At 36.6% G+C, this 14,157-nt stretch overlaps 2 protein-coding genes across 2 annotated transcripts; one reads left to right on the top strand and one right to left on the bottom strand.

The window, feature by feature from the left end:
* Positions 1-1,851: 1,851 nt before the first annotated feature.
* On the top strand, positions 1,852-3,411 carry LOC110768676 (protein LIFEGUARD 4-like). Its single transcript, XM_021972508.2, has 4 exons — positions 1,852-2,294; positions 2,369-2,482; positions 2,718-2,875; positions 3,068-3,411. The coding sequence occupies exons 1-4, from the start codon at positions 2,033-2,035 to the stop codon at positions 3,269-3,271; spliced, it is 738 nt and encodes a 245-aa protein (XP_021828200.1). The 5' UTR covers positions 1,852-2,032; the 3' UTR covers positions 3,272-3,411.
* Positions 3,412-4,703: 1,292 nt separating this feature from the next.
* On the bottom strand, positions 4,704-8,426 carry LOC110768665 (VAN3-binding protein-like). Its single transcript, XM_021972489.2, has 7 exons — positions 7,997-8,426; positions 7,491-7,601; positions 6,322-6,742; positions 5,978-6,208; positions 5,606-5,655; positions 5,333-5,390; positions 4,704-5,182 (listed from the first exon to the last, which is right to left on the bottom strand). Exons 1-7 carry the CDS (start codon positions 8,300-8,302, stop codon positions 4,968-4,970), a joined length of 1,392 nt encoding a protein of 463 aa, XP_021828181.1. The 5' UTR covers positions 8,303-8,426; the 3' UTR covers positions 4,704-4,967.
* Between the last annotated feature and the right edge of the window lie 5,731 nt (positions 8,427-14,157).

The following is a 14,157-nucleotide window of genomic DNA, read 5'->3' as shown; positions in this document are numbered from 1 at the left end:
ACACCCTAATGTTTAAATAAAAATGTAAAATTAACTAAGTACACCCTATTTAACTACCAAAAATATCCATGGTACACCCTCTTTAATTTTTAATCTTTTAAAGTATTTAAAATAAACAAATAAAGTAAAATAATAATAAAATAATATTTTAACAAAACTCTCTCTCTCTCTCTCTCTCTCTCTCTCCTGCTTCTTCTTCTTCTTCTTTTATCTCTCTCCTGTGCGACCACCACCACCTGGTTTGTGTTATTGATTGTTTAAGTTTTATGCATACAAAAATCAACTGGACATGCGTCAAGTCTTAAGGATGGTGTACATATTGGGGTACACAATTCAATATATCCTTTTTGGTCATTTTATATTAGGGTAAATTAGTAATTCAATAAATAGTTTGATAGTAGGGTGTACTCAGTTAATTTTAGGGTTCGTTTAGCAGCACTCTTGTAGAAACTCCCTCACAATCAATATAGGCCCCATTAATTTGGTCCATTGGGCTCGAAACTCTAATCGTAAAATCCGAGGTCTAGTTACGTGAGTATCCAAGCCTAATCAAGTCATAAGTGCTCCATAGTAGGCTTGTGGTTAGGATTCGAGGCTTGTGAAAGGTTTGAGACTTGGATTTAGGGTTAGGAGAATCAAGTTCATTTTTGGAATACTAATATAATTTTCTAATATTTTAAAAATATATTCGAAAATTAAAAATAATTTTAAAGTCCACAAAATTATTTAAGGTAAGTAAATATAATTAATTATTATTTATTAAGTAATTTATGAGATTAATTACAATACTTAAATACAAATTATACATTAAATAAAGAATAATTAATATAATTAAATAAGGCCAAGATATTACTTAATTGCAAATATTAAACTAAAAAAATAATTTTGTATAAAATAATATTAAATATTAAATTACTCTTTATTAAGTAATTTATGAAATTAGTAAATATATAAATACTAATTATTCACTAAAGAAATAATAATTAAAACACAAGTACTAATTAAAGTAATAACAAAGGCAAATATAGTACTTAATTACCAAAAAGAAAGTGTATAGCCGCGCGGCTATACACTTGAAATATCAATATAATTTAACAGTATAGCCGATCGGCTATACCTTTAAAATATTTGAATATATTTAACAAGTATTGCCGTGCGGGTATACTTTTAAAATATTTGTATATATTTCATGTGTATAGCCGCGCGGCTATACGCCGGCTACTCTCTTTAAATATTAATGATATACCATTAAAATATTTGTATATATTAAAAGAGTATAGCCGCGCGCTATACGCTTTAAATTCGAATATATAGAAGAGTTAATATTCAAATATATTAAATTAGTTTAAGTACCCAAAAATATTTTAAATGGTTTGATGGTGGGATTGAACCCTTCAAATAATTTCCTTACAGTCAATATAGGCCCCATGAATTTGGTCCATTGGGCTCAAATCTATTGTGGGTTAAGCTGGGCTATTAGTTTCTTTGGGTGGATGCTATGCACTTCGGTTTTTTTTTTGAAGCAAAACAAACCTTAGCAAGAGTATGTAATTCGAGTCGTTATGAGTATTTATTTATGCAACTACATACTTAGAAGTTAATTGGTTTAAGGTTATGGATATTTCGTTATGAGTCCTATAAAAATTGAATCTGCACAACACTAGCAAAAAACACGTATCAAATCGACACACTTTTACAACTAGACCATATGTAAAAAGGTCAAGCGATTTTAAATCCCACCATTAATTAAGTTTTTTTTTATAATAAAATTTAAAATTTCTTACAAACCCACCCTAGAAAATAACCATCTTTAACGCCTAAACCATACACCCAGTTTTGAAGACTCTCCAAACCCCCCCTCCTACTTTTCCTCACGTTCCCACGCTTTCTCCCCTTTCAAACAAAAATCACATTGCATCTTTCACGATCGACGAAACCTTTTCAATTCAATTTTCTTCAAAAATTTCTATATCATCTTGTTTGTCTCACCTTATTTTTTTAAAATTCTTTTTCTGTGAAGTGTGATTTAGCAATGGCGCTAAATTTCATGAAGGGTCGTGACTTGGAGGCAGGCAGAGGTCAAAATGGGGAGCAACAATTGTACCCGAACCAGATGGAGACCCCCCAGCTCCGATGGGCTTTCATCCGCAAGGTCTACATGATCGTCGCCTTTCAGTTGCTTCTCACCATTGGCATTTCCTACGCCGTCGTTTCGATCCCCGCCATTCCCCACTTTGTCAGATCCTTGGCCGGCACCATCACTTTCGTTTGCATTTTTCTCTCTGCCATAGCTGGTAATCCACATTACTTTTGATCTAATCAATTTTCTATCTCCTTTTATCACTTTTTTTAATTTTAATTTGTGCAGTTACTATTGCCTTGTACTATTACCACAAGAAGCATCCGGTGAATTATGTGCTTCTTATTCTGTTTACGATTTTACTTTCGATTACGGTGGGATTCTGCTGTTCCTTTAGACCAGGTACTTATTTATAAATATATATATATAACATGTTATGTTGTTATGCTATTAATTTGTCGTGCCATATGCACAAACAAGAATTCACTTCATGAGTTGACGGGCACAATTTGACTATACTTTTTGCCTTGTATTTTTCTCGCAATGGAATTCTAACTAATCACCCCACTCAATAGAATTCTTGGTTTTCTTTTGAGTTGTATAGTAATTTGAAATATGCATAATTTGGTGCCTACAGGTAAAAGTATTCTTCTAGCTGTGATTTTGACGGCCACGGTGGTTGTGAGCCTAACCATATACACATTCTGGGCGGTCAAGAGAGGCCAGGATTTCAGCTTCCTTGGCCCATTTTTGTTTGCTGCAACCCTCATGCTTATGATGTTTGGCCTCATCCAGGTAACCCAACTCTACTTAATTTCCATTTTCTTTGTGCCATTGTTAAATCACGAGTCACAGGTCATGATGCATACAACGGTTATACAAAATCACTCTTACATAAACAAGTCACAGGTCATGATGCCAAGTTTTTTGTCCACCGCCAATCCATTTATCTTAACTTTGTGGTGCATTTTTGGAATGAAAATGCAGATACTTTTCCCCTTCGGGCCTTTTTCAAGGATGGTATATTCTGCGTTGGGGGCTCTTCTCTGTTGTGCTTATATTGTGTACGACACAGACAATCTGATAAAGCGGCTGAGCTACGATGAGTATATATTCGGTGCTCTCTCTATATATATTGATGTTGTCCAACTCTTCCTCTTCCTTCTCTCTTTAATTAGCGGCGGTAGGTAAATTAACCAACACTCACTAACCCCTAGAGATTAAGAGCAGAGACCCCATTTTCTCATCTCACCACTGTTATGAAGTTGAAAATTTTTCTGTGATGGTTTCTTGTATGAACTGTATATTCACCCCCATTTTCTCAACTATAGCTTCATGTACAACTGGATTAACTGTATTTAGCTTGTTTCGATTACTTGCTTTTCAAGAAAGATATTCCAATATTTATTTTTGAACTCGGAACATCTTCTAATATTGAAAAAGAAACTACCACTAAACTAGCTGAGAAAGAGGTAGTTGGTGCCGGAGTTGCCGATTCGTAAGACACACACAAGGTTTATTCATGAACCAAAATTAGGGGATGCTTGAGAATTGACAAGAGTTAGTATGACATGTTCTACCTTCACTTGGTTTTGCCGTTGTTTCATTAGAGCACGAAAACAAGCCCAATATCAATGTGCCCTGTTTTCTTTTGGTGTCCCATTCCGTTCTATATCACGTTTTTTTTTCTTGTTTCTCAATCAATTTTATTACTTGGAGAGGAACATACTTGAACTTGGAAATTGGGTGCTTAGTATATTCTCAATCATCTTTCTCTGCAAGGCCCATTTGCCTAGTTCATAACGTTTGCTTTCTTTTGTCATATTCAATCCAGTTCAATTTAAGCACCTTCTACAAACTAGCACAAAGGGACTCTAACTTTGACTACAAAATCAACTCCAAAATTGTGAATTTATTTTGTTTTCAATTATTCTGTTGCTGTCATAGAAAACCACATGCTCATTCTTCTCTTATTTTATTTTATTTTATTTTATATTATTGCTTGAATAATCCCACCATAGAAATTCTCCCTCAGATCCCTTGTTCCCTCCAGGTTCTCTTAGATAAAAAACTCTCCCTCAGATGATTTTGAAATCTAAACCTCTTCGGCCAAGTGGGTCATGAGAAGTTGTTTAATTCTTCTAGACCCAAGTTTCCAAGGAGGCAATCATTTTTACCACTAATTTATTTGACACATTCTCTGACAAACAGCCTCTTATTCTCCTCCCAGCTAATTAAATATTTCTTAAGCCCTCCTCCCACCATTCACTTGAAACAAAACAAAAAACTAATTTATCAAGTGGGAAGATTACAGTTACAGACCAAGAGCAAGACAATTCACAACCTTGAAAACCTTAAACTAAATCCAAAAACCCAACAACAAGGGTCAAAAGCAAAACCCACATGAATAAACAAAAAATAAATACAAGAGGGCATTGTCTTTGTCTTGTATCTTGCTCTTTACTCAACTGAGATTCTTTTCTATTCTTTTTTGACTGCCTCAGTCCAAGATCCTCCTTTTCTTTCCTTAACAGTGCAAAAACAGGGTCTAGCTAGGATCACATGGTCTTGCTACCTCTCATTCCAATCCCTTTTCTTTTCCATTAAAATTGAAAGACAAAGGTCCAAAATATATATATATATATTCCACAATACTAAAGGGGCCAATTGGGTTTTCATCCAAAAAAAAAAAAAAAAAAAAAAAGGGGCCAATTGGGATAAGTTATAACCTTTAATATATCCTTTTTACAATAGCAAGACAAACTAACAGCACAGCTAAGTACCAAAATACCCACTCATCATGTAAATTTTCAGCCGGCCATTTATCCTATTGCCAATTCCCCCATCTGCCAAATGCTTTCCCTCTGATATTGTTGGAGAACACAATTCAAGCCCTATGTCTATTGTGCCTTTCTGCAGCAATGGAGAGGAGCCTTGAGACGCCGAGAGTCCAAATATCATACTCTCTCTGGCTCCGGCATTCAAATTCTACAACTCCGCGCATAACTGTTTTCAGTCCAAAGTAACGCCGGTGCTCACCGCCCTCGAGCAGGTGGCGACCAGGCCAAGCCGGCATATCTTTAATCACCTCCAGCACCACATCTGTAAATTCAAAAGAGTTTGGAATTAAAGAAGAACCCTTTTGATCTCTTTCCCACTAGACTGCTAGCTTTTGCAAATCCCCAGATGGAAGAAGACCCCCCACCTCCATTCTGCTCAAATTATTAGCGAAAGACAAAAGTAGTCACTTACTCTTTTTCTTTTTTGTGATGGTCCCAGCAACATGCCTGCTCTTCATCTTCAGCATAACCTGCACAAAAAGAAGTTCCAGACTAAAAAAAGAAAGCACAAAAAGAGAAAAGAGAAGGCAGATCCAATTCTTTCATCATAGCAGTCTCTTTTGCTGTGAGCACCTTTTTTCCCATCAAGTTCACATTCATGACCAAAAGTTCTATTGATGCCCAAATTATTGGCCCTACATTAAAGAAAAATAAAATAAATCAATAGACCAGCTAGGAACTTTACCTGACCCGCCCTATTGATATAAACAGAGACAATTTTCCAATGAAGATCACCTGGCATTCAGCAGAACAAAGTTATAACAGTTAAGAATTGGATGTAACAACCAGAAATCATCAATCAAAACCTCCAAGTAAATTCAAATTTCCCTCGCTAGCTCCCCATACAGTAATTTAAGCAAAATCCAAAGTGAAAAAGGGACAAAAGTATCGTCAAACGTAAGTAATTGCAATGATTTCAACCTAGTTCATCGAAGATGGAAGCAATGTTTCCATCTTCCACCCACATAACCATTCCCCCAACTCAATTCCAATAGAGAGGTAAATAATTGCAATGATTTCAAATGAAAAACATAAAAACAAACGAACAAAAGTTTACCTTTGCGGGTGCGCTTGAGGATCTCACAACCCTTAGCAAGTAATTCTCTACTGCAGATGCCCAGAAAATTCTCTTCAGGAACAAGTTCTCCACTGAAACTACTGTTGGAATTACCGTTACTACCATTACCATTACCACCTACTCCTACCCCTTTCTCGACAGGAATAACTGCTGCTATATTCCACACTTCCTTCAATGCCCTTGCCTTCAATGTTGCTGCACCACGTAAAGCTGCAATCCATACCACAAACCTCAAGGGCATTAGAGTCCATAACATACAGAAAAAACCGAAAACTTCAATTCCAATTATACCCATAACAGTAAACCAAATCTACACCATATACCTGTTGCTGCGGCAGCCGTTAATGTCATGATATCGCCAGCAGATCGGACATTCACGGCAGAGCTGACCACTGTAGCAAGGTGTTCCCGCTCAGCCCCCATGGCCTCAGCCGCCTCCACACACTGTGCAGCAACCAATGTGGCAGCAGAGGCCACGGCCATGTCAGTCTTGGCCATATGCTCATCTTTACTGGACCCAGATGAGGCGGCAGTGGCGGCAGCAATGGCGGCTATGGCAGAAGCCACCCCAGCAACAGAAACAGCAGCATGGAGCTGGGCATTGTGGGCCCTGGTCTCCTCTTTCTTCTTCTCCCTCCTATCCTTAAGCCACCTACCCACCGTCTTTCCACCACCGGACGTGGCGGTGCCGCCAGCACCGGTGGCTCTAAATCCGGTGTTGTGGTGGTTGTTTGAGCGGCCATACTGCATGGAGATAAAAGGGAATGCTAAAAATGTGATTTTTGGTTCATTGATGGAAAGTCCTCAATTGGGTATGTATGAATGTAATGTTAAACCACCCAAATACAGAAGTGACGAGTGTATGGCACCAATCACACACCCACTTCAGCTTCTAGGGGTCCATAACTCATCTAACGAAAGCTGAGTGAGAAGAAGCCATAGGTTTCTTCACACTGGATCTCGAGGAAGTCGCACTGTCGGTTCATAAATTAAAAATACAGAGACAGATTTTGGGTCACAACCACCCTGTGTGCGAAGTAAACCAACTAATTTGTGGGGGACCAAAATGAATCATGATGCCTGGTTAGCTCTGTAAATAGACAGAAAACCAAGACTGTTTCTGTAAATGTCGAAGTTAGAACAAATCCAATTACTTTGGGCGAAGAACACTAAAAATACGCAGATTTATGAAATGGGTTTTCTAATTAGCTGAAACAGAGGGCCAAAGCTTTTAACTTTTGCATTTAAAATAGCGAAACAACATGGATTTGGTCATCTTTGGAGGTTTATAATTAAAGGGGCGTTGGTTAGTGGGAAAGCTGGGGACTATGTTCGACCGGGTCAGAGTGAGTCAGGGACGACCCAGTACTCGTGCTTTAAACCCAGATATCATACTTTTGTACTTGTCTTGTGGTTTCCGGCAACCCCGTACGGTGGTCGCCGGCAAATATTTAAAAAAACAGTAAGTAAATAGCAAACAGAGCCTACAAACCTTGACATCGTCGATTTCAGAGGGAGAGACAGGTGGACTGTCGGTTAAGGAACCGTTGAGAGGGCCGCTGCTGTGTGAGAGCCGACCTGAGGTGCGTGGAGATACCTCTTGCTGTAAAAACAGTTACATAAAATAGTGAATTAATGTGGGTTGGTTTCTATTTTGGAAAAGTAAGATGAAGAAGAAGAAGCAGAAGAAGAAGACCTGGAAATGGAAAGTTTAACCCAAAACAAAATGTCAATTTGCCACCAAAACAACAAAAGAGAGGCACAGACGAATGAGGTATAAAGAATCACCCACCGAACCCAAATACAAAGACAGAAGAAAGAGCCAAACAAAACAGGGACAGAGGGAGCTAAAAAACAATACCAGAAACAAAACAAAGAGAAAAAAGAAGACTAAAAATCGCAATCGATTTCAAGAAAACAAGACCAAACCAGAAAAAATCCCACAATTTGTCCACACATGCCAAGCTAAAAATCTCAGCTCTGTTCAACCCCACTTACAGATTGTGACATAATACGCTCCATTACAAGCTGAGAGGTCTCGGAGGAAGCAAACGAAAATGGGTTCCCAGAAAAACTAGCACTCTCGTCTAACTCTCCGGCCAAGTCCTCAGGTATGGGCCCACCACCACCATTAACAGCAGAGCTGAGGTTGAGCTTTGCGAGTGGGCCTTGGCCTTGGCCAGGGGAAGGAGATAAGGCTTTGGATACTTCTTGAGCTGAGACGCTCCAGGAGCGCGAGAGAAACTCCATGGGCTCGCGAGGAGTTTCCGGTGGCCGGAACATGGCGGCCTGAACCGGGTCCATTTGAGTGGGTGGTGAATGAAACGGCGGTAAGTGAACCAGTTTACAAAGAGGTGCTCAGTGTTAAAGAGTAAGAAGAGAGGGAGAGAGAGAGAGGTTCTTTTAGGTGAATGGGAAGGTTGCCAGCTTTATAGAGAGAAAGACACACAAAGCAAGCGGCCGTATTGAGGATTGGATTTTAGTAAAATAAAATTAAAATAATGGACAGTAGAATTTTTGTATGAAAAAAGAAAACGAGAGAGAAAAGAGACAGAGAGACGAATATTTTTTATGTGAAAAATTACAAATTTGGAAGAATTTTAGGTGTAAGGATCCAAATATTCTGTAACATAAAAAATGTTTGTGGGATGTAATCTAAACATGTGCTAATTGTACTTAGGATAGTGAGTCCCTTGATGCATGAACTTCAATGGGTTACTAAAAATGTCACAATCTTTAACTTTTTTTAAAATTAAACTTAAATTAAATTGAACTATGGATGGCAATAGTGAAATAAAAGTGCATGTGTGTTTGTGTGTTTTCTTTTTTTTTAAATACAAGCGATAATGTAGGAGGATTTGAACATATGCCCTCAAGTGCAAACCAAGGCGATATTGGATTTGATGTTCTCATCGTCATTCCCGTCTTTGACAAGCGAGAGGCCTCACTTCCTGATTTTTAAAACTATTTTGATACTAAAATACTAAACATCATAAATACATAGTATTATAAAGTTGCAGCCCATAATTTTATTAGTGCAGATATGGGAAAGGCCTCTTTAAATGTAAGTTATACTACTTTCCATGTGTAATTAGGCATAATCTTGTGAGCTCCAACTCTTATTCAAGTTTTTAAAACCCCAACTAATATGGTAACATTTCATCTATTTGTATTTGGTTCCACTAGAAATTTCACTTAGTTTTACTTCTAATTAGGAGTCACTTTCTATTTGTACCGCTAACCTCACTATTTAATAAGCCTATAATTTCTCTTACTACTTATCTCATTTAAGTTTATATCTACAAACAAAAACGAAAAGAAAATTTCATTACAAATTCTTACTTTTTTGCTACCTTTAAGCTCTAAATCTTCACATAACACACAGTCTTCCTAAGTTTGAGGCTTTTCAAGAAAATATCGTGTGACTAGGTGCAGAGAGAGCTATGAAACACGCGCTGCAAATCAGCGTGTTTACCACTTTCCGGTACGACATTCGGTTAAAATCATACGGCTCGATTTGTATGTTTCTCTCTCCGATCAGAGGGGAAGACACAATTTGTTTTTCTTTTATTTTTTGGGTCGGTTGGGGGTCAAAATGAATTGGAAGACTGATTTTAATATTTCATTTTCGTTGGGAACTTGGGAAATGGCAAGTTGATCGAAAATCCGAGAGTTGGTTTCTGTTGTATCTAAGAGATAAATAAATGTTCATGTCTTGTTATTAAAAACAAGAAAACTAAAAAGTGGAATTTTATTTTCTTTAAGAGTTTAATCATAATTCGAACATTCCTTGAAACTCTTGAATCTTGATAGTGTGGTGCTATTGTATGAAAACAATTCAGAGAAATATTGTACATATTAAAACTCCTATGCGAGTTGTAGATAAAGTAAGGGATTTGTGGTTCAAAAAGTTCAGAGTATTTATCCGTGCACTCGAGATTCTGCGTTAGAATCCTTCTCTCTCTGATATCGCTTGTATAAAAAAAAAAGTTGACAAAATGCAAAACTAATTGGAAAAGACATTTTATTTATTTATGATAAGACATGAAAAGATTCGGAGGTCATGGAGTTCTCACGCATGCACTACCAAGGTCACGAGGTGTTATGGGGATTCGAGTCTAAAACCATTGGTCCGTAAATTAATGTCATTTTTCCACTAGACTCAACCCCATTCGCAGCTAAATAATTTGTTATTACTAATTCAAATTGAACAGGCATGAACAATTGAACAATTGCAAAAGTGAAAACATATCATTATGTATATCATTAATAAGAAAAAGAAGTTGTGTTAAAAAAAAAAAAAATTGCATAATAAGTGTGAGAACAATTGAACAAAGAGGGGTGGGCTGGCATTTGGAGCATAGAGGACCCAAGGTAGAGCCAGTGAACTGTATCCATCTGGAGAATTAATTGAGCTGGGCCATTAACAAATGCATGCAAATTGCAATGCAAGGAGATAGAGAGACTGAGGTGATGAGGAGGAACCTGCGATTAGATGCATAATTAAGCTGCTGCTATCAGTGAATGAATGGTGAAGATGATTAATCATTGGCAGTCACACCGACCTTCCACATCTACTATATGGACCGTATATATATAATATATATATAAAATATATGGACCATTGCCCTCGTGTTTCTGTATTTCTCAATTATAATCTGATCAGATTCAGATTTCAGATGTCAGATTTCAGTTTTGTGCTTCTGTTCAACACTTTTACAGTTAAAAAAACCCCCACCAAGGGGAAACAGAATCACACAAAATCCACAACTTGATCAGCATGGTATTTTTTTTTGTCTTTAGTTTGTTGGGAGAGAGATAATCGTGAGTTCAAATTTTATGAATGAAAATTTGTTATACTAAAATAATAATGTGACAAATGACTCTTCGAAGAAAAATAAAAGGGACTTTGTTTATGGCTTAATTTGCACAATGGATATAAACCTCAAAGAATCATATGGTTGTATCTATATTAGTAAGTTGTCGGTTTTTTTTGGGGTTTTATCCCCGTCTCATAAAAAAAATAAAAATAAATTATGGTCGTATATAACTTTACACTAAAAATATTGCCACCCCCCACAATCCATGATTGAATTTAATCAGCTCATTCCATGTAAATCAAAAATAGAATTGTAGAGCTGTGAAGCAGTATTATTGAACTGACCCAAGGCAATATATATATACATTAAAAAAATAAATAAAAAAGAAAAGAAAAGGGTCTTGAAGACTGATCAGATGGTATATATGGTAGCTAATTTGAGGGGTTTGGTTGGGTTCAGCCTTCGTGCAAAGAATGATATTCTTCCAGTAATCTTGGGTCCCATGGTTTCTGATGATCAGTCCCCTCCTGTTCTGTTCTCACAGCTGCTACTGCTTGCTGCATGAACACAAGGAATTTCAATGCCAGTACCAAAAGTAGGGCCTCTTTGAATTCAACGTCCTTTGCCTCTTTGCCTTTCTGTTTGTTTTTCATTCTTCCAACTTGCTCTTTAATTTTCCGAATAACTAACAGAAAGAAGGAAGAAGAAAAAAAATATTTTTATTGAGATTACTTTCCCTTAATTTGCCTATCCATCTCTCAAATACTCGAGACTTCGTTTTTGTATCTCGTTTGCATTAACTTTCATTTTTGTTTAATAATTTTTGGATGCTTGTGAAGATGTCAATGGTATATTACCATGGACTAAGCTTGGGAGAGAATTTGTTTTTCCGGATTTCAGTTTTGATAGAGCTTTGATGACGGGTCTATATGATGTGTCATTCGACTTCATATAAAATATTAGTCAATTCACATTCGAGACGTTTTTATAGCATGTTTACTTATTAGGAATGAGTGAAGTAAGGAATCATAAAATTTAGGAATAGGGGAAGTAAAGAATTGGTATGAGAAGAAGTCATTCCTATTAAGTTGTTTACTAACCATATGAAATCAACACATGAATGATAATAACCGTGCTAGTTGATCTAATTCCTAATTTAAAAGGTATGTGATTACGAATTTTAAAGTGGGATCCATATATTTTTTCATTCCTTATGTATCAGTAAACGTGGGGAAGTCAATAATTAGAATCATTTTCTTTCTTCCTATATCCATTGCTAGTAAGTAAGCATGTCATTAGTTAATTATGCAAAAGAATGCATCTAGTTGGATTTTTCAACAGTATGGATTCATATTTAGTGTGAACTTTAGTCATAACTGTTAAGTCATTGGATTCACTCTGACTTAAATACAAAGATTTAATACATATATTTTCTCTAATGAAAAAAACCCATGCCACATGTAGAAGAATTTTCAAACGTCTTAATTTCAGCAAAAAGGAAAAGAAAAAAGAAAAGAAGAAACTATGCCTTCACTGAATCATACTCATGAGTTGACCCCCAAACCATGAATTCTCCAAGTTTCTTTCACTGGATTAGATGTTTGGTTCTTCATTTTTCTTGGTTTGAATAGTAACCTTCCTTAACATTTTGTCAGTCCATAAAGATTTCAAACATCAAATAAACATACACGATCCATCCAGCTCACGTGGGACCTCACCGATGACTGCCACGTAGGGCCAGGAAATGCTTTGAAAAATTCATTCCCAACAAAGCCCTCGGGCCTTGGCTCACTTGAGAGAGACAAATATGCAAGAGAGCCTCTGACAGAAAAAAAAAATAATGGATAACTGTTATTGATTCTATCAGTATAGTTTGTTTTGGCAGTGTCTCTCTGGGATTTTGTTGCCTCACCTTGGGCTAAAACGGGGCGTGTTGTGTTGGCGTGCCTGGCTAACGTCATCATCTCCCTCTTTTGATTTCATCTTCTTCCTTTCAGACCAAAAAGCTTAAAGAAAAAACAGTAGGGTTTGCAGCCTTTTTTCCCTTTTTCTCTTTTATTTATACTTTTTGGTTTCTTCTTCGTGAATGAATGAAACAGACAGTAACCAAGCAGAGGCTCCATTTTATGCTTCCCTTTCCTATGGATTGAACTTTTTCAAATTCCAATATTACCCTTGTCAACTTTTCTCCTTCTTCTTCACCTTGTTGTGCTATCTTCTTGTACTTTAATGTGGAAAAGTGTCTTACTGTGGTCAAATATATGGGGTAGCTGTGTGTGAATAGTGGGATTCTGGATGCCATTATGCCAACACTTTACTGCTAAGTAACTACTTAAAAGACTAATGAGAAAGACACAAACAAGTTTATGGAAGTTTGTGCAGCCTAAATCTTATGCTCAATCGATATGATTTGAATCATATGTTTCTTCACATTATCTACTATTGGAATTCGACTCTTTAATCCCTAATTTTTATGGATGGATAAAAAAGTCGGCAAAAATTCATTTCTCAAGAGAATATGTTTCCTTTTACATTACCAAATGTTCAAGGATGAGAGTTCAAACCAGAAGTTTTTTTATTTTTTTCTTGACTTTCTTATTGGTAATTTTCATAAAGTTTTCTTTCCAAAAGGGTCTGGACGGCAGTTAATTTACACAATTTGGTTACAGAGTTGAGAGCTATACTGGCATTAATTTACTGTACAAGTTTTTTAGGTGTGAAGTGGGTTGTGGCAGGGAGAAGAAGAACAACTTGCTTTGGCTTTTGTGGGTGCATTGGTAATGGCATCCCTAGTAGTTCTAATTATTTAACAGGGTAATGCAGGCAGCATTGGTGGGATAATAATTAGCTACCAATTTCGATGCTTTTGTATAATAACACCTTGATGAATACAAACCAAACTTGGGAGAGAGCGAGCATCTGTGTGTGGGGTTCTGAGCACAATATTAAACACAAATTTTTACTTAATTTGTTGAAATATTGATTCATATTAGAATTACAAAGAAATCTCACCTCAATTTCAGAAGGAGTCATCAATTGGTATATAAAAAATTAACCATACTCATATTTAATGTGTGAGTTCTGACAATTTGCTTCCCCACAACATCATTAGATTACCAACACGACGAATTTGGAATATGTATTGAATTCCCTTGTTAATATGCATTGCGTTGGATGTGTTTCACCTATTACGTAATTCCTTTTTCTTGCTTTGCAATCAATAAACTTATTGATGGTAAATTCTGAGACATAATAGCTCCAGTAGTCACCCACCTCCACATATTTACGACAACAACACCTTCCTTCCCCTATTTCCTCATGAAGGCTTATCTTGGTTTT

The sequence above is a fragment of the Prunus avium genome, chromosome 1 (genome assembly GCF_965620075.1).
Source record: "Prunus avium chromosome 1, drPruAviu1.hap1.1, whole genome shotgun sequence".
In the NCBI taxonomy this organism is placed as follows: domain Eukaryota; kingdom Viridiplantae; phylum Streptophyta; class Magnoliopsida; order Rosales; family Rosaceae; genus Prunus; species Prunus avium.
Note: the sequence above shows the minus strand (reverse complement) of the source record. Positions and strands in the feature narration are given on the sequence as shown.

Coding starts and splice junctions, on each gene's coding strand:
- LOC110768676 (XM_021972508.2), top strand. CDS start 2,033: ATGGCGCTAAATTTCATGAAGGGTCGTGACTTGGAGGCAGGCAGAGGT. Junction 2,483..2,717: donor CTGCTGTTCCTTTAGACCAG/GTACTTATTTAT, acceptor TGGTGCCTACAG/GTAAAAGTATTCTTCTAGCT. Junction 2,876..3,067: donor TGATGTTTGGCCTCATCCAG/GTAACCCAACTC, acceptor ATGAAAATGCAG/ATACTTTTCCCCTTCGGGCC.
- LOC110768665 (XM_021972489.2), bottom strand. CDS start 8,302: ATGGACCCGGTTCAGGCCGCCATGTTCCGGCCACCGGAAACTCCTCGC. Junction 6,209..6,321: donor AACGGCTGCCGCAGCAACAG/GTATATGGTGTA, acceptor TATGGATTGCAG/CTTTACGTGGTGCAGCAACA. Junction 5,656..5,977: donor CCTCAAGCGCACCCGCAAAG/GTAAACTTTTGT, acceptor GCTGAATGCCAG/GTGATCTTCATTGGAAAATT.